The 19,573-nt window shown below is 36.7% G+C and overlaps 1 protein-coding gene across 7 annotated transcripts in view; it reads left to right on the top strand.

The window, feature by feature from the left end:
- The window catches only part of RPRD2 (regulation of nuclear pre-mRNA domain containing 2), a 90,120-nt gene that overhangs the window by 57,840 nt on the left and 12,707 nt on the right, over nt 1-19,573 (top strand). For 6 of the 7 annotated variants that reach the window (XM_060299905.2, XM_060299899.2, XM_030846278.3 and 3 more), the window contains 6 exons: nt 220-272; nt 876-1,002; nt 2,694-2,869; nt 12,992-13,274; nt 14,529-14,789; nt 16,991-17,191. In XM_060299905.2, the coding sequence (XP_060155888.1) occupies nt 220-272; nt 876-1,002; nt 2,694-2,869; nt 12,992-13,274; nt 14,529-14,789; nt 16,991-17,191 (1,101 nt within the window). The remainder of the gene's footprint in view (nt 1-219; nt 273-875; nt 1,003-2,693; nt 2,870-12,991; nt 13,275-14,528; nt 14,790-16,990; nt 17,192-19,573) is intronic. The other variant, XM_030846277.3, reaches the window with a different exon arrangement.

Raw genomic sequence — 19,573 nt, 5'->3', positions numbered from 1 at the left:
GGTTAGACCTATCTAAATAGTGTATTTTTATATTTACCATGCTTGGGAGTGTTCAGATTTCATATTCCACTATTCTAGGAATTATACCATGATTTAAATGTGCATGTTCGACATATATTCAAAGAGTACACCCTTAACTATAAAACTGGAAATTTTCCTGAATATTAGTCAACATTTTGTGTCTATATTCTTAAATGACCTTTTGTTTAATTCCAACAGCATCCACGAATCCAAAAGCTGCTCTCAAGTCTAAGATAGTTGCTGAATTTCGAGTAAGTTACAGAATATGTTCAACATGCCAAAATATTATTCACCCCTTTTGTGTCAGCTTTCTGTATAGTCCATCCTGAAAGATTTATTTTTATTCAGTTATACATCAGTTATATTTTAAACATGTTCAGACTGTCTAAAACTTAAGAGTTTTATCTGTATCTCTAAAGGACGAAGTAAGCTTCTTCTGAAGTATCTATTACCAGCTGAATTTTGTGTTGAATCCCAACAAGGGATTCATCTTTCTGTAAAACTGTATTAAATTAAAATTTGCTTAAAGTTAACATAATAAGACCGTTTATCTAGTTAAAATTTAAAGAAGATATAAGTGGACCTTTGTCTGTTTCAATCTTAACTCTGTATCCATAAATTAGCATAAATTAGCTTTGAATAAATAAGGAAAAGTTTCTTTAAAGTATGTAACTGAAAATATGGTTTTGACATGAGAATTGATGTTGATATTTGATATCCCTGATTATGAGGAAATATGAAGGGTTTTTGCCTCTCGTGACTTTGTTAGGTTTTATTCATGTTTTACTTCAGTGTGGAAAGGTAGAATAAGTGGATGATTTCATAAATTAAATATGACCCTGGTCTGTGTTCAGTCTCAGGCCCTCATTGAAGAGCTGTTGCTGTACAAGCGCTCAGAAGATCAGATAGAATTGAAAGAAAAACAGCTGTCAACTATGAGGGTGGATGTGTGCAGCACAGAAACTCTCAAATGCTTAAAAGGTAATACCTACATCCCTTTAAATAGAATAAGTCGGATTTTCTTTCTAGATATGTCATCTTCAAGTGATCAGACTGACTTCTTGCATAAAGACCTCACATTATAGAGAATAGTTGTGGTACCTCTTTCCCAGGTGGTGATTTCATGCATGTCAATTTCATAAGTAAATTCCTAGCCTTCAAATTGTACACCTTAAACAATGTTATATGCCAATTATATCTCAATAAAGCTGGAGAAGAAGTAAATTTTTAAAAAATTTTTTAAATAGTAAATTCTGTCCTTTTCCCCACTTCTAGTCCTTTCTTGATGTGTTGGATTATGATAGGGGTATTTCACACGAGTGATTAACTGGTTTGGCTGTGCTCTTCAATAAGGTCACTGTAGGGAATTCCCTGGTGGTCCAGTGGTTAGGATGTGGCACTTTCACTGCTCTGGGCCTGGGTTCGATCCCTGGTCAGGGAACTAAGATCCTGCAAGCCACATGGTGCAACCAAAACAATAATAAATAAATAAGGTCACTGTAATGCCTCATAAAATCTAGTGACTTGCTCTCTTTTCCTTACATTGTAGATTATAAATAATAATCATTAATTTATTAGAATGTAAATCTCATGAAAGTAGAAATTATCCTTATTTGTTCTTGCTGCATCCTAGTGCCTAGAGCAATACCTGGCACATGATAGGCATTCGTAACTATTTTTGAAATAATGAGTAAATGACTACCAGCTATTTGTTTTGGCACCTATTTTGTTCTTGTACCATGCTTTAAATTTAACATGTGTTATCTAATTTAGTCCTCACAACAACTCAGAAGCATGTTAAAAACCTCTGTTTTGGACATGAGAAATCTGAGGCTTCATAAGGAGATAAGAAGCTTGCCCAAGTTACACAGCTGATAAAATGCAAAGCCTAAATTTATATCCACACCTAAGGCCATATTCCAACATCACTGGGAAAAAAGTACTTAGGAGAGTAAGAAACAGTTTACAATGTCATACAGTGTTACTATTGTTGAAAAAGAATTCATGGTACTCTTCTAATATCAAATTACCAGAGATCTTCAGATAGGAAAGAATAATCTTTAAGCCTGATACACAAAGAAGTCACTTTATCTTTCTTTTTCTTTTTTTTTTCTTTTTTTTTTTTTGCGGTACGCGGGCCTCTCACTGTTGTGGCCTCTCCCGTTGCGGAGCACAGGCTCCGGACGCGCAGGCCTAGCGGCCATGGCTCACGGGCCCAGCCGCTCCGCGGCATGTGGGATCTTCCCGGACCGGGGCACAAACCCGTGTGCCCTGCATCGGCAGGTGGACTCTCAACCACTGCACCACCAGGGAAGCCTTGTCTTTACTTTTCTGAACCTCTGTTTTTTCATCTAAGAGATATATCTTATTATAGTCTATAGTATAAAAGTTAATGGTATAAGTGTACAGAATTGAGCCTCGTTCCATTATTCCTAAGTAGCAGTGTGACATCAAATTTGTGAATAAAAGCAGTCAACAAACTTTCATTTAGTTGAACTTTCTTTCTTTACCTTAATTACAAGTGTCTTCATCATGCACTCTTGCTTCACTACAGCAGGATCACACAAACCATTTAAATAATCTGTTTGGGATTTTTGTGATTTAGAGAAGCTTCTTTAAGGTGTAACTATGAGACTAAGAATATTACAGAATACTTCCTCTTGTTATTTTAGATAAGACAGGTGGGAAGAAATTCTCCAAAGAATTTGAAGAGGCAAGTGCCAAGCTGGAGGAATTTGTGAATGGACTAGATAAGCAGGTGAAAAATGGGCCCTCACTAACAGAAGCACTTGAAAATGCTGGAATTTTCTATGAAGCACAGTACAAAGAAGTAAAAGTGGTGGCCAATGTAAGTAATGATTAAAGCTGTCTTACATCAATTGCTTACCATATATCTGTGACTGTTTATATGTGTTATCTAACTCTATTAGGATAAGTATTATTATCTCTAGTTCACAGATGAAGAAGTTACTTTTATTTTTATAAATTTATTTATAAATTTCTTTATTTTTTGGCTGTGTTGGGTCTTCGTTGCTGTGCGCGGACTCTCTCTAGTTGCGGCTAGCGGGGGCTACTCTTCGTTGCAGTGCGGGGGCTTCTCATTGCAGTGGCTTCTCTTGTTGCGGAGCACGGGCTCTAGGCGTGTGGGCTTCAGTAGTTGCAGCACATGGGCTCAGTAGTTGTGGCACACGGGCTTAGTTGCTCCTCAGCATATGGGATCTTCCGAGGCCAGGGCTTGAACCCCTGTCTCCTGCATTGACAGGAGGATTCTTAACCACTGCGCTACCAGGGAAGTCCCAAAGAAGTTACTTTTGAAGAGGGTTAGTAACCTTGTACAAGGTAGTATTATAGCTAGCAAGTGAAGGTGTCTGAATTAAGACCTCGGTCTTTTTGATGCTAAAGCTCGTGAATACCCTGACCATTAAGCTTTGCTAAAGCCTCATGTCTTAGTGTTTCAGTGGGAGTGTGCCAAGTTACTGTTACGGGATATAAAATTGGGCAGAAGTATGTATATATATATTTTTAAACCCAGGATACTAGATGGAAACATTGTTTCTGAATTTCATCAACTCAATTAAGGAACCTCTTTCTCCCCACCTCAACTGGAAGAGGGGTTGATAATTCGACATTTGTCTAATGGCCCCTGAAAGAAACTGTTTTGTACTTTATTTTAATTTTTTTTTAGTTTTAATCACTATATATGGTTATAAAAGTATATAATACTTTAAGTACTTTTTTTTTTTGGCTGCACCACTCAGTTTGTGGGATCTTGGCTACACCACCCAGTTTGTGGGATCTTAACTCCCGAACCAGGGATTGAACCTGCGCCCTCGTCAGTGAAAGCAGGGAGTCCTAACCACTGGACCTGTAGGGAATTCCCAGTATATAGTACTTTTTTTCTTTTTAATAAATTTATTTATTTATTTTTGGCTGTGTTGGGTCTTCATTGCTGCGCATGGGCTTTCTCTAGTTGAGGCAAGCGGAGGCTACTCTTCGTTGCAGCGTGTGGGCTTCTCACTGCGGTGGCTTCTCGTGCAGCATGGGCTCTGGGTGCACGGGCTTCAGTAGTTGTGGCGCACAGGCTTAGTTGCTCTGTGGCATGTGGGATCTTCCGGGACCAGGGCTCAAACCTGTGTCCCCTGCATTGGCAGATGGATTCTTAACCACTGCACCACCAGGGAAGTCCCCAAGGTATTCACACTTTTAATTTCTGATTTCAACTCCACTACTCACTCCACTTTTTTATACTCATCATTTCCTTGATCAAAACTTCTCAGGGATTCTGCAAGACAGGTCAGCTCCTTTCCCAGGTATAACTCCCTTTCTGCATACTCCTAACCTCATTTTTCTCTACCCTGCCTCATTACTTCTTACTCTTACAAAACCTTTTCCTTGTTACTGGTTTATACCTTTGTGTTCCTTTACTATTCATTTTATAGGAGTCCCAGGAGGGAGAGACACTGAACAGGAGTGATTAGTTTACCATTTTTACTCAAAAGACCATTTTATAATTTTTGAGAAGTGAACCATCGTTACTTATTTATGAAATTATATAAAATCATTTAGTCTGCTTTGGAGGATCCTTAGCAAATGGCTGGGAGAAGTTTGTTCAGCAAGCATTCATTGAGCACACATAATTGCAATTCTGTGTAATAAATGCTATAATGAAGGTGACTATAGGGTGCTAAGAGAACAGATTGAATAGGTACTTTAGCTAATTTGGGAGTGGGAATGGAGGATATGGAGAAATTTTTTCCCAAAGGAGCTAAACTCTAAAGTTGCAGTAATTAGCTAAATGAAAGACCATATTCTCTGAAGAGCATTTTCAAAGCATGGGAATGAAAGAGAGCATGGCAAAATTGGTGGACCTGAAAGTAGTTTCTTATAGCTAGGCATTTATGAGGAAGTGATAAATAAAACTGGAGAGGGAGTCAAGAACATGGTCCTGAAAGGCCTATATTTATTCTAAGGTCTTTGAATTTTACCCTGAAAGCAGTGGAAGGCAGTTGTAGGATTTTAATTTTGCCGATGATGTGATCAAGTCTGCATTTTGGAATTAAGATAGCAGAATGGAGAATAGGAGACTATTAAAGGTAGGGAGACAAGTTAGTAGGTTATTGAAATAATCCAGGTTGACTTTTGTGGAAACAGTTAAACCTTAAAGCAATATTCTCAAAAAGATTTTGACCACAGTCCATATGAAAGAAAGATTTTACATGGAAACTAAGAACCATACACACGTGCACATATACAGCAAAAGTTTCACAAAATAAAACTTACTCTTGTTATATGCAGTACACTGGGAGATATTCTTTCTTCTATATTATTTCATTTCCTATACTTTTTCTGATTTTTTAAGATGAATATTTAGATAATTGATTTTCAGCTTTTTAAAACTATGTATATTTAACACAGTAAACTTCCCTCTAAGCTGCATCTCACAAGTTTTTTGTTTGTTTGGTTTTGGCCGTGCCAGGTCTTAGTTGTGGCATGCAGGATCTTCGTTGTGGTATGCGGGATCTTTTAGTTGCGGCATGCACGAGCTTTAGTTGCGGCATGCAAACTCTTAGTTGAGGCATGTGGGATCTAGTTCCCTGATCAGGGATTGAACCCGGGCCCCCTGCATTGGGAGCTCGGAGTCTAAGCCACTGGACCACCAGGGAAGTCCCACATCTCACAGGTTTTTATACTTAAATGTGTCTTTTACAAACAGCATATAGTTGGATCTTGGTTTTGTTTTATGCTTATTGTTTTTTAATCAAATCTGACACTCTTATTGCCTTAAATTAAATTATCTTAATTTAATATTACTATCTTAATATTGTTATAATAAAACCTTAAATTAATATTCTGTTACTTCATGTATAATGTAAGAACCTTAACAGTAGTAGGATTCCCTTCCCCCAGGTCTTTCTGCTATTGTTAACTATTTTACTTATGTATATTTTATGTAGTGTAATTTTTATTATTTTTCTTAAACAGTGAGTAGACTTTTAAAGAAATTAATTTATATTTACTATTTCTAGTGCTTTTCATTCCTTTTTGCAGATCCATGTTTCCCTCTGGGATCATTTTCCTTCAGCCTAAAGTCTTTAACATTTCTTATAGTGCAGGACTGTTGGTGATGAATTTCTCAGTTTTTGTTTATCTTAAAATGTCTTTATTTTACCTTCATTTTTGAGAAGTGTTTTCACTGGATAAAGAATTATATAAGTTGGCAGTTTTTTTCTTTCGTTACCTGAAAATGTTTCCTTACCTGTCGTCCCTTGAGAAGTCAGCTGTGCCTAGATTTCTTCTTTGTGCTTATCCTGCTACAAAGGGATAAAAGGGGTTCACTGACCTTTTTGGATCTGTGGTTTGATATTGTTCATCAGTTTTAGAACCTATTCGACAATTATCTTTTAAAATATTCCTTCTTTTTCATTCACTCTCTTTTCCTTCTGGGACTCCAGTTATACGTCCCATGTGTTCTTAGATTTCTGTCTGTTCTGTTCATTCTTTTTTCTCTCTGGACTTATTTTTGGCTACTTTATATTTACTTGTCTTCAAATATTCTTTGTTCTACTAAGCCCAGTCTGCTGTATTTTTCAGTTCTAGAATTTTCATTTCGTTCTTTCTTAGAGCTCCTTTTCTTTGTTGAGATTTCCCATCTATTCATCCGTTCTTCATCTTTTCCTAAAAATTCTTTAACGTAGTATTTGTAATCACTGTCTTAAAGGCCTTATATGTTAATTCCAGTATCTGGGTCATTTCTAGGTGTACTCCTATTGACTGTTTTTTCTGTGATATGTGTGTGTGTGTGTGTGCGCGCGCGTGTGTGTGTGTGTGTACTTTAATCATACCTATATATGCTATCTGTTTGCTTGTCTAAGAATTTATTTTATAGGAGACCTTCTGGGTGATACTTGTGGAAACTGTGAATTGTATCATTTTACCTTTAAAAAGTGTTGAGGTTTTTTTCTGGCAATCAGTTAAATTATCAGTGGATCACTGTGATGTGAAGCCTTGGTTTTAGGTTTGTTTGGACATAACCCTTAGTCCTGGGACATGATCCTTACTCCTAATCAATGGCCTTTGTGGGGTTTTAATAGGAAGTGAAGGTGTTTACTAAGCCTCTCTAAATTGACAGTGCATAAACTCTAAACTCTTTGCCTGGCACTGGGCAGCTGCTGAAATCACTGCTTAGGTCTTTAACTTCATAGCTTCCTTGGAGATAGCATCAAAGGAACTATTTCCACCATTCAGATTTATATGTTTATATGTTTTTATTGTTATATATTTTAATTATACACGTACATATTCTATAGTTGTTTTATGTAGTCAGTATTTATTTAGTGTTATTAGCCTTTTTATTTTACTGCATTTGATTTGCTATTAATATTTTTATCTTTGGTTTCAGTAGTTATACAGTGATGTGCCTAGGTGTAGTGTTCTTCGTATTCATCTGGTTTAGGGTGTGCAGAACTTTTTGAGTCCGTGGTGTATTAATTTACTAGGGCTGCTATAACAAAGTACCTGAGAGTGGGTAGCTCAAACTACATTAATTTATTGTCTCATACTGTAAGGCTGTAAGTCCAAAATCAAGGTGTTATTAGCAGGGTTGATTCTTTCTGAGGGCTGTGAGGGAAGATTCTGTTCCTGGCTTCTCCTGTTTAACTTGTAGATGGCTGTTTCTTCCCTATGTCTCTTCACATTGCCTTCCCTCTGTTTCCAAATTTTCACTTTTTTGTTAAGGATACCAGTCATATTGGATTAGGGCCCATCCTAATGACCTTGTTTTAACTTGATTACCTCTGTAAAAACTCTGTCTCCAAATAAGGTCACATTCTGAGGTATACAGTTAGGACTGTCAGTGTATGATTTGAGGGGCACAATTCAACCCATAATGAGTAGCTTAATGTTTCTTATAAATTTTGGGATGTTTTCTTGCCAAGTATTGTTTCTATTCCATTATATCTCTTCTCCTCCTGGAGCTCTATTAATTTGTATACTAGATCTCATCAGTGTTCCAAATGTCTTTTTATGTTAGTTTCTGTATTTTCTATCCTTTTCTCCTCGGTGCTTCCCTTCTAGATATTTTCTATTAACCAGTCTTCTAATTCATTAATTTTCTCTTCTGCTGAATCTTATCTATTGTTTAACCCATCAGTTAATTTAGTTGGCTTATTTTTCAGTTCTAGAATTGCCATTTGATTTTTCTTCAGAAATAATTCAATTTTTCTGGTAAAATTCTGTCAGTCTATTTTCATTTTTTCCTCTCTCATTTTTTTTCAGTCTTCTTTGTTTTATTTTGTAACACTCTCAAACTTAAAGAAATAACTTAAGTATATTATGAAGACCTTTTTGTGGGGGGGAGTCATTTGAAAATAAGTATAACTGATTCACTTTGCTGTACAGCAAAAACGAACACAACATTGTAAAGCAGCTATACTCCAATAAAAATTAATTAAAAAAAGAATGAAGATAAGTAAATATATACATAAATAAAAATAAACACACACCCCCCAAAAAAGAAAAAAAAGTTGCTGACACCCCATTACCCACAAATATTTTCATGAGTATTTTCCTCCAAGACAATTATTTTCTCCTTCATAACCATAAGGTGTAGCTGTTTAATCATGAAATTAATTGATACATTTCATGCATTATTATCTAATCCTCAGCCCCTATTCAAATTGACCACTTTTTATAACAAAAGCTCCTGTCCAGAATCAGAGGTTTCATTTATTGCATTTCCATTTTCCACTGATCTGGAACAGTTCCTCAGTCTTTTCTTTAATTTTCATGACCTAAATATGTTTGGAGATTACAAGTCAAATAGTTTGTCCAGTGTCCCCCAATTTGGATTTATATGATGTTTCTTTTTGATCAGATTGAGGTTATATATCTTTAGTAGGAATATCACAGAAGTGATTGTGTTCTTCTCATTTCATCCTTTCAGTTAGCACACAAGTTTGATTTGTCTTACTACCTGTAACATTCCCTTTCGTATCTTATTAGTGTGGCATCTTCCCAGCTTGTCCACTGAAAAGTTTTCACTTGGTCATTGCTGTGGGTTGAATTGTGTACCCCAGAAGATAATGTTGAAGCCCTAACTCTCTGGTACACGTGAAAATGACCTTACTTGGAAATAGGGTCTTTACAGATGTACTTAAATTAAGATGAGGTCATTAGGATGAGCCTTAATCCAATATAACTGGTGTCCTTGTAAGAAGACGGAAATTTGGATACAGATGCACACAGGAATAATATCATGTGACAACCAAGACAGATATTGTAGTGATGCATCTGCAAGCCAAGGAATTCCAAGGGTTGATGGCCACCACCAGAAGCTAGGAAAAGGCAGGGAAGGATTCTGCTCAGTTGTAGAGGGATCATAGCCCTGCTCACACTTTGATTTTGGACTTTTAGCCTCCAGAATTATGAGACAATAAATTTCTGTTGTTTTAAGCCACTCAGTAATAAAGTACCACAACACTAGGAAACCATACACTAATTAATAAGTGTCTTGTGGGGAGGTGTTTTGAAACTATGCAAATATTTTGTTCCTCTTCAAAGTTTCAGTTTATTCATTTATTTATATCACTATGGACTCAGTCGTATTTAGTCAGTGTTCTAATTCATTACTAACTACTGATTCATTGCAAAATAATTATTTTGATGCTCAAATTGTCCCAGTGGGAGCTCCTTTCAAGCCTCTTTCTGTGTTCTTTTGACATATCCCCATCATCTTTTGAGCGTTTCCAGGTTCATCTTGCACTTTTCTGTCCAGCCCGGGAATCAGTCATTTCTCCAAAGAGCCTTGGTTCCTTTTAGTGAAAAACCATATTTTGAAACCAAGATCTGAGTACTAGGTGTACTTATTACTATTGGGATATCACTGCTTCCAGACCATATCAGTGTACAGAGGTAGGAAATATGTGTGTGTGTGTGTGTATTTAACCTGTATACACACATTTACATCTATATATATTTCTGTATCTGTCTATATATGTCAGAAACCATGAGTTCACACTATTATCTCCAATCCCAGTCTAACTTTCTCCGTTTCCACATTTATAATTGCTTTTTCTAAAAATGTAAAATCTTGCTCCCCTTATCTTCAACATAATCACTTATTTGATCATTGCCCATGTGTATAGCCAGTTTTCCAGCACTTCCATCCCTCCCAGCCATCTCTGTTGGCTTTCTTTTTATCTAACTTAGGCTTCAACATCCCATGCAATGCCTTCCTCCCATACAGTCATTTTCCTCACCCTATTTTGGCTCCGTTACCTAACCTAGGCGACAAAGGCTTCCCTTCAACTCTTGCTAACGAATTTTGGACTGAATTGTTCAAGATGGGATTTTCTATATTTTCTTGAACGTATAAATCATAGCTATTTGGGTTTTGCTAGGTAATTCCAATGTTGGCTATACTTGTTTTGAGTCTGTTCATAGTGTCTGTCTTTTCTTTCATCTCTTGGCATGCTTGCTAATTTTTTATTGAATACTGAACATTGTATATGAAAATACTTCTGGAGTCTCAGTGATTTCTCTTCCTGCAGAAAGGATTCACCCTTTCCTTTGCTAGGCAGATATTGTGAGAGCTTATCATATATATATTTTAAAATTTATTTTTTTTTATGTATTTATTTTGGCTGCGTTGGGTCTTCATTGCTGTGCACAGCTTTCTCTAGTTGCAGTAGGCGGGGGCTACTCTTCACTGCGGTGCACGGGCTTCTCATTGCAGTGGCTTCTCTTGTTGCAGAGCACAGGCTCTAGGCACACAGGCTTCAGTAGTTGTGGCACGCAGACTCAGTAGTTGTGGCACGCGGGCTCTAGAGCACAGGCTCAGTAGTTGTGGCACATGGACTTCGTTGCTCCATGGCATGTGGGATCTTCCCAGACCAGGGATCGAACCCGTGTCCCTTGCATTGGCAGGCGGATTCTTAACCACTGTGCCACCAGGGAAGTCCAAGAGCTAATCATATTAATCAAATCTGAAACTGAACTGACTTCAGGCTGAATTGCAGTTTGGGCAAACTTTTGATTTTCTGTGGTTCATCCAGCTTCTAAGTCACAGATTTTTTCCCACTGAGAGCCTACGACATCACTAGGGCCCCTCCATCGTTGTGTGATTTGAATGCTAATCCTGGTCTCTTCTGCACCATGAGTCTATGTTTAACTCCGCTTTGCTTTTCAGAATTTTTCTGCTTGACTTCTTTAATTCCCTCTTAAGCAAGCTTCATAATTCAGCAAATATCTTTTTTTAATTGGAGTATAGTTGATTTACAGTGTTCTGTTAATTTCAGGTGTACAGCATAGTGATTCAGTTATACATATGTTTGTTCTTTTTCAGATTATTTTCCCCTGTAGGTTATTACAGAATATTGAGTAAAGTTCCCTGTGCTATACAGTAGGTCCTTGTTGGTTATCTATCAGCAAACATCTTGAAGGAAAAGCAATAGCATATTGTTGAGCCAGTTCTGTCCTTCCTCTTTCATCAAAATTTTGTCCTTTCTAATTTTTTCTAATTTATCTCTACAGGTCAGCAAGACTTTTAAAAGTTCTCCTTTTTTCTTTATATTATTTAGTAGTAACGCTCTGCCTTTTCCTTTTGCCTGAATTCTCAAATTCTTGCCTAACTCCCCAAAATCAGCAGGACCCTGAGAGAAAAAGCAGCTGCAGAATGTCAGCTTGACTCTCCTCATGGCTTCCCCCTGCTATAGAATTTGCCACTTGGGTTTTTGTTGCCTTAGCACTCTACAGTACATTCAAATATGTGTGTGTGCACGTGCGTGCGTGCGTGTGAGTGTGTATAGATATGTATGTGTATATATCTGGCTTTTCTAGTTGTTCTTGATGGGAGCATTTGCTGTGCTACAAACTACTCGATTATGAAACAAAATCTCAATTCTAGCATATTATTTTCCGTTCCACTCCATTTTTAAAATAATGCTTCTTGTGCAGCCAACCAAAATGATGCCACAATCTAATGTTCCAAGACCCTTAACAAAAAAAAGAAAAAGACACACAGCTTCAAGACACTGGCAATTAAGATAATCAGATGAATAGGATTTAAGCCAGATGATCAAGGTTAACAACAACAGTGGTACATTGTATTGATTGTATGTACCCTTGATATGATGTGATGACAATCACACTTTACCTCTGTGGTCTTCCTCCCCAAAACCTATAACCCCAGTCTAATCATGAGAAAAACATTAGACAAACCTCAGTGAAGAGACAGTCTACAAAATACCTGACCAGTACTCTTCAAAACTGTCAAGTTCATCAAAAACAAGGAAAGTCTAACAAACCGTCACAAACAAGAGAAGCCTAGGGGATGTGACTACTAAATTATGGGATCCTGGAATGGAAAAAGAACATCAGATAAAAACTGAGGAAATACACATAAAGTATGGGCTTTAGTTAATAATAATTATCAAAATTGGTTTATTAATTGTGACAAATGTATCATGCTAATGTTAGGTGTTAATAATAGGGAAAATTGGGTGTGGGTTATATGGGAACTCTATTTTATCTTCACAGTAATTTTGTACACCTAAAACTTTTTAAATAAACAGTTTCTTTTTTTAAAAAAATCAATAATATTTAACCTCTCAGGCTATGCTTTATTTATTGATTTGATTTTTGTCTTCTTAGTCATTGCTGTATCTCCAGTACCTAGAAGAGTGGCCAGCACATTTAGGCTCTTGATAAATATTGGTTGCTTGGAGAGATACAGCGGAGCAAGGGAGGATGAATTGCAGATAACTTCTAAGTCTCTAACTTGGGCAGCTGTGGATGGTAATATTGACTTAGGGGATATAAAAAGCAGAGATTGGAAACTACTCCATGCTTGACAGATGATATTTTCTTGTTTTATACCAGTGATATAGTTAATAATAATGAAGAAATCTGATCAAGTCAAAATGGTAGCTTCTTGGTTACTTCTCAGAGGAGTAAACTCTTCTTTTTCTTTTAGGCATATAAAACCTTCGCTAATCGAGTGAACAATTTAAAGAAAAAGCTGGATCAATTGAAGTCAACCCTTCCTGATCCTGAGGAATCACCAGTCCCTTCCCCAAGCATGGATGCTCCCTCCCCAACTGGCTCTGAGTCTCCTTTTCAAGGAATGGGAGGTGAGGAATCCCAGTCACCAACCATGGAGAGTGAGAAATCTGCCACACCTGAGCCTGCAACAGATAATCGTGATGTGGAAGACATGGAACTCTCAGATGTGGAAGATGATGGGTCAAAAATCATTGGTATGTCCTATATGATTAGTAGACAACTTGCTCCTTATCTGTTTTGCCTTCCCCACCAATAAATCTATCACAGGCAGGTATTAAAAGATGGTTTAATCCTCATAAAATTAGAACACCAAGGTAGTAGTATTGTCTGTAGAGCAGTGGTTCAGGATTTGGTATGCCACGTACGTTGAGAATCATTGCTTAAGATCTGTGCTGTTCAGGGAATTCCCTGGTGGTCCAGTGGTTAGGAGTCCGTGCTTCCGCTGCCAGGGACCCAAGATCCTGCAAGCGACGTGGTGTGGCAAAAACAAAAACAAAACAAAATACACACTGGATTCTAGGAACTTGGTGCTTTGAAAAAGAGTGAAAATATCTCAATAATTGTTTATATTTATAACTTATTAAAATGAAAATATTTGGGCTATATTGAGATAAGTAAAATATATAATTAAAATTAATTTTACCTGTTTTTCTTTTTTTGATATGGTTACTAGAAAATTTAAACTTACATATGTGGCTTGAATTACATTTCTTTTGAACAGCACTGCTCTAAAGGGAGGGCCACTTATGCTGGAATTCCTTATTCTCTGTCACTCTTGATCTTCAAGATTCCAAAGCCACATTTTGTTAACCACACTTTCAGAATTAACCTGGATTGGTGAACTGTTTCTCTGACATCCCCAGCTTTTATAATTATTCTTATTAGGCAGTTTGACTTAGGTTGAATTTAATGAACTATCCACATAGTGCATTGCCTTTAAAGTATTAAGAGGAAAGTATTGCAGAGGCATCAAGAGTTAAAACATTGCATTAGTGCCTGATTGCACCCCCAGTAGACCAATTTCAGGAGGCCAAAGGATAATACATTAACATATGTACAGAGTTTCTGTTTCTTAGAAAGCTCTCAGGTTAATAATGGCAAAGAAAAGACAGGACAATTTATGACATAAATATTACTGAAAGACAGAACACAAATGTGTACCAAATAATAACATGCTTCCAGAAATGTACAAATTTAATATACAGATACTAAGAAGATGTAAAGAAATCATTAAATGTAAGATAAAAGATGCATTTGGGGAATTCATTTTAAAAAGCAGCTATTAAAGGTGGGAAGGTTCATAAATGATAAAGAGCATGACTTTTTAAAAAAATCATGAATGATTTTTCTGTAAAGCATAGTACTTTTTAGGAAATATTGGGACATGTTGGAAGGAGAGTCTGGAAAGTAGTAAGATGCAATACTATCTCTTTTCTTTTTTTAAACAGTAGAAGACAGGAAGGAAAAACCTGTGGAGAAGTCAGCTGTATCCACTGCTGTACCTACAAAGCCAACAGAAAGTATCTCAAAGGCCTCTTCATGCACTCCAGTGCCTGTGACCATGACAGCAACCCCACCTCTTCCAAAGCCTGTGAATACTTCTCTTCTCTCCCCTACTCCAGCACTGGCTTTGCCAAACCTGGCTAATGTGGATCTGGCAAAGATCAGTTCCATCCTTAGCAGCCTGACATCAGTCATGAAAAATACTGGTAAGTAGCCCTAGTAAAGAAGATAAAAGGCTTATTTCCACCTTTCTAATTGAACCATCAGTCTGGGTTTTGTTTTTTTTTTTTTAATTAAAAGTAACTTTTTAATTAAAAAATAAAAATAGGGATTTCCCTGGCGGTCCAGTGGGTAAGACTCCACGCTCCCAGTGCAGGGGGCCTGTGTTCCATCCCTGGTCGGGGAGCTAGATCCCACATGCATGCCGCAGCTAAGACCCAGTGCAGCCATAATTAATAAATAAATACATACATACATACATACAGCTACGTGGTCATCATAGAAAAATTAGAAGATAAGTTAAAAGAATAAAATATCCATAATTCTGCCATCCCAAAGGAAACCACTTGTGTTTAACCTTACAAGTGTGCGTGTGTGTGTGTGTGTGTGTGTGTGTGTGTGTGTGTGTTTTGGGAAATAAAATGTTAGTAATAATTTTTCTTTCAGTAATTGAAGCATATTGCGTATACAGTCGGTCCTCCATATTCACTGGTTCTGCATCTGCAGGTTCCACATCCAAGGATTCAACCAACCATGGATTGAAAATATTTGGGGGAAAACTTTTTTCAGAAAGTTCCAAAAAGCAAAACTTGAACTTATCATGCCCCAGCAACTATTTATATAGCATTTACATTGTATTTACAACTATTTATATTGTATTATGTATTATGAGTAATCTAGAGATGATTTAAAGTATATGGAAGGACGGGGACTTCCCTGGCGGTCCAGTGGTTAGGTCTCGGTGCTTTGACTGCCATGGCCCAGGTTTAATCCCTGATCAGGGAACAAAGATCCAGCAAGCCATGTGGCATGGCAAACAAACAAACAAAAATAAATAAAGTATATGGAAGGATGTGCATAGGTTATATGCAAGTACTATACCATTTTATAAGGGACTTGAGCATCCACAGATTTTGATATATTCAGGAGTCCTGAAACCAACCCCCCATGGGTACCGAGGGACAACTGTACTCTTTTGAAAGCAACTACTTAAAATTTAACTACATATCATGGATGTTTTTGTAAGTCATTAAACCTTCAGCTATATCATTTAATAGCATTCAATAATTTATGTAAGCCTTTATTATCAGAACATCTAGTGTGTTTCCAGTTTTTCGCTGTTATAAAGAATACTGTAATGAACAACCTTGATGCTAAAATTTTATGCACAACCCTTCTTAAAAGGGTTGATAAGTATATGGGACTTTTTTTAATGGAAGATTTAACGAAGATAAATAAAGTAGAGCTCCTCTACATGCTCATCACTCATCTTCAACACTGTAAACACATGGCCAATCTTGTTTCTGCTATGCCCTATCCAATCCTGATTATTTTGAAGAAAATACCAATTATTTCATTTCTTCATAAATAACTAAGTATTTCTAAAAGATAAAGACTCCAAAAAATTCTGCATGTAGGTTTTTAAGTCTTTTCATGTTATAACTAAAATGATCTCCAAAAAACGTACTATTTTATGTACCAAGTATATGAAAGTTCCCATTGTTCCTCAACCTCTCCAACCTGTTTTGTTTTATACTTTGTCAAATTCAGTCTTAAAAAAATTGTTCGTTTGCATTCCTTTGATTAAAGATGTGGTTAAAATTTCTTTCATATGCTTATCATTTTTTTGTGTGAAATGCCTGTCTATATTTTTGATTGTTAAAAAAATCAAAAATCATTTCTTCTTTATATACCATTTTTCCTATGTTAAGAATCAACCCAGTATTTTAAAATGTAAACATGTAAAGATTGCTTATATAACCCTCATTTTAAAGTCCATTTCAAAAGGAAATAACTTACTTATCACATAGAATTATGCAGTGGCCCAGTCTGATCATAATTAGCCAGCAATATCTGTTGAGCACTTAGAGGAGTCTGAGGTGTAGGTTCCATTTGGTAGAGAAAAAAGAAATAGGTTCTCTGGTCTCTATTGGGACTCTGAAAAGTAGTAAATACATATGAAAAAAAATAACTTAATACTTATCTAATTTAACAGTGTTCCAAGTAGATAGGAGCAAGTCTTAATCTAATTTTCAGATTTTCTCTTTGTACAAGATGGACAATTTGTGGATCATTCCCAGAAGAATTCCTATTGAACATACCATACTCAATTAAGTGACTGGAAAGTATCATGAATTTATAGCTCATTTTGAATTTCATTTTCTTGAGTTAATCTTTCTGCCACCAGGGGTCAGTCCTGCATCAAGACCTTCTCCAGGAACTCCTGCAAGTCCCAGCAACCTCACCAGTGGTCTGAAAACACCTGCACCTGCCACGACAACATCTCATAACCCTCTAGCAAATATCCTCTCGAAGGTGGAGATCACCCCAGAGAGCATTCTGTCTGCTCTTTCCAAAACCCAGACACAGTCAGCCCCTGCACTGCAAGGTAAACTGACATGCGCTAGAGGGACTTGAATCGTGAATGTTTGTCTCTGGCTTAATCCTGGATTCCATTTCTGAGGAATCCAAAGCTATGAAATGTATAATTCAGAATAATTCATTATTCTCTTTATCATGTACAAACTGACATTTATAGAATTCTGAAATGTCAAAGCTGAAAGAGACTTTAAATGTCCTCTAGTCCGATACCCTCCTCAGGTGAGGAAATTAACACTCAGTGAGGTGATGTGACCTGCTTAAGATCACACATCTGTCTGTTCAGTGAAGAGCTGAGACTAAAAGCCAGATTTCTTGACTGGAGTCCAGTATTCTTTTACTTAAACCATGTATCCCAACCTCTTAGTATAAGTTAGTACATGTTGAGTTCTACACATTTTAATGTTAACTGAAGCTAAAGACAGTAAGAAAGATCAATCTATCAGAACTCTTATGAGACATGATTATCTCTTTTTTTATGTCCTAATGTTTTATAGAGGCCTCTATAGATATCATACCTTTTTTTATTTTCTGCCTAGCGATTATCGCTACCTTATTTGAACCTGTCTCTTCACCTTTGCTAATTATCTTGTTTTGTGCTAAAACCATCTGCTTCTAACATTTTTTCATAAAGCTTACCTTGCTCTTTGTTCTCAGACCCTCCAGATACCAACCTCAGTATAATTATGCAGTGAATTACAGCTTCAATATAGTGACTTACTCTTTATCAGTAGTTCTCAACCAGGAGCCTCCAGGGGACATTTGGCAATGTCTGAAGACGTTTTTGTTTGTCACAGCTGGGGTCGGGGTCGGGGTGCTATACCTCTAGTGGGTGGAAGCCAGGGATGCTGCTTAACCCTACAATGCATAGGACAGTCCCAACAACAAGGAAGTATCCCGCCCAAATGTCAGTGGTGCTGAGATCCTGCTTTATATGAATAGAGAGCAGCAGTACAGGTATCTGTTAATTTTCTTATTTCCTAAACTGTTCTGTAAGTGTATCCGCCAGGCACTGTATTATAGTGAGCTTTGTCTTACCATGTAAGAGAATTTTGTTACACATAACTAAATACTGTGAAATAGTAATCCACAGCTCTACATATTGGAACCCGCAAAAGAATTAATGATGATGCTACAGTGCATCTCATACTACTGATTTCAGGGATAATTAGTTTGAGAGATTGGCATGTTTATATGATTTCTACTTTCCACTCCTTCTTCTATCACCATCCTGTAGTTACAGTAAAAATTTTGAACTCGTATTTTAACTTCTTATATAGATATAATACTTAGATCTTAAAGAAGAAGCCTTTTTTTTCAGCAGATTGTAACAATAGTATCATGTGGACCTTCTCATCAGGCAAAATTTGAACAGAACTAGGTGTGTTATGACAAAATGAAAAGTGGGAATCTCAGGAAACAAGCTTTGTGGAATAACAGGGCAGTTTATCACCTTTCAATTCCTTATGGAAAGTGGAATTCTCCTAGCCTTTTATTTTTATTTTATTTTATTTTATTTATTTATTTATTTTTGCGGTACACGGGCCTCTCACTGTTATGACCTCTCCCGTTGCGGAGCACAGGCTCCGGACGCACAGGCTCAGCGGCCATGGCTCACGGGCCGGGGCACGAACCCGTGTCCCCTGCATCGGCAGGCGGACTCTCAACCACTGCGCCACCAGGGAAGCCCCTCTCCTAGCCTTTTAAAAGAACTGTGTCCGGCAACTTAAATAGATACATTTCTTCAAAGACCATAAAGGAAATCTCTTAGAACTTTGCTCTGAATCACCCACAGCCCTTATTGACTGATTTCAGCACAAAAGAATGACTTCAGTAGGCAGAGGCCGTAGACTATGGTTTAAGATTGAAGAAAATTAATATTTAGCGGTAAGAGATTATTTCACCTATTACCAGAAATCTGAGTAGTATCTTTGTTAAGAAGATGGTCTTCTGAAGAATTTATTTCACAACAGCTGAAAGATAATACTGAAATATCTTTTTAAAATCATGATATTATCATATCTCACTTTCTAGTGCTTGAAGACTTCTGGTTTTGGTAAGAGCAGTTACTACTAAGAATTAAATCAAACTGTTAGGAAGGAGAAAATTATATAGCCAGGGACCTTTTTGGAAATGAAACATGGATTTTTTTTTCAGGAGGATAATAACTGAAATAATATTTCAATTATTTGGATATTATCAAACACTGGATAGTAATAAAAGCCGTGCATCATTATTTAGAAGTTGATGGGATTTGAAAATGTCACAAGGATGGAGCAACCTTAAAATTCTTAAGACCTTAAATCTCTTAGCAAATAAGGATAAAAATTGATATTTTGAAGAAACATTAATTGAAGTATCATATGAAATATTATTTTCTTTCACATATCGT

This window comes from Globicephala melas, chromosome 1, assembly GCF_963455315.2.
Source record: "Globicephala melas chromosome 1, mGloMel1.2, whole genome shotgun sequence".
NCBI classification, from domain to species: domain Eukaryota; kingdom Metazoa; phylum Chordata; class Mammalia; order Artiodactyla; family Delphinidae; genus Globicephala; species Globicephala melas.
The sequence above is the reverse complement of the archived record's forward strand: the minus strand, read 5'-3'. Positions and strand labels throughout refer to the sequence as shown.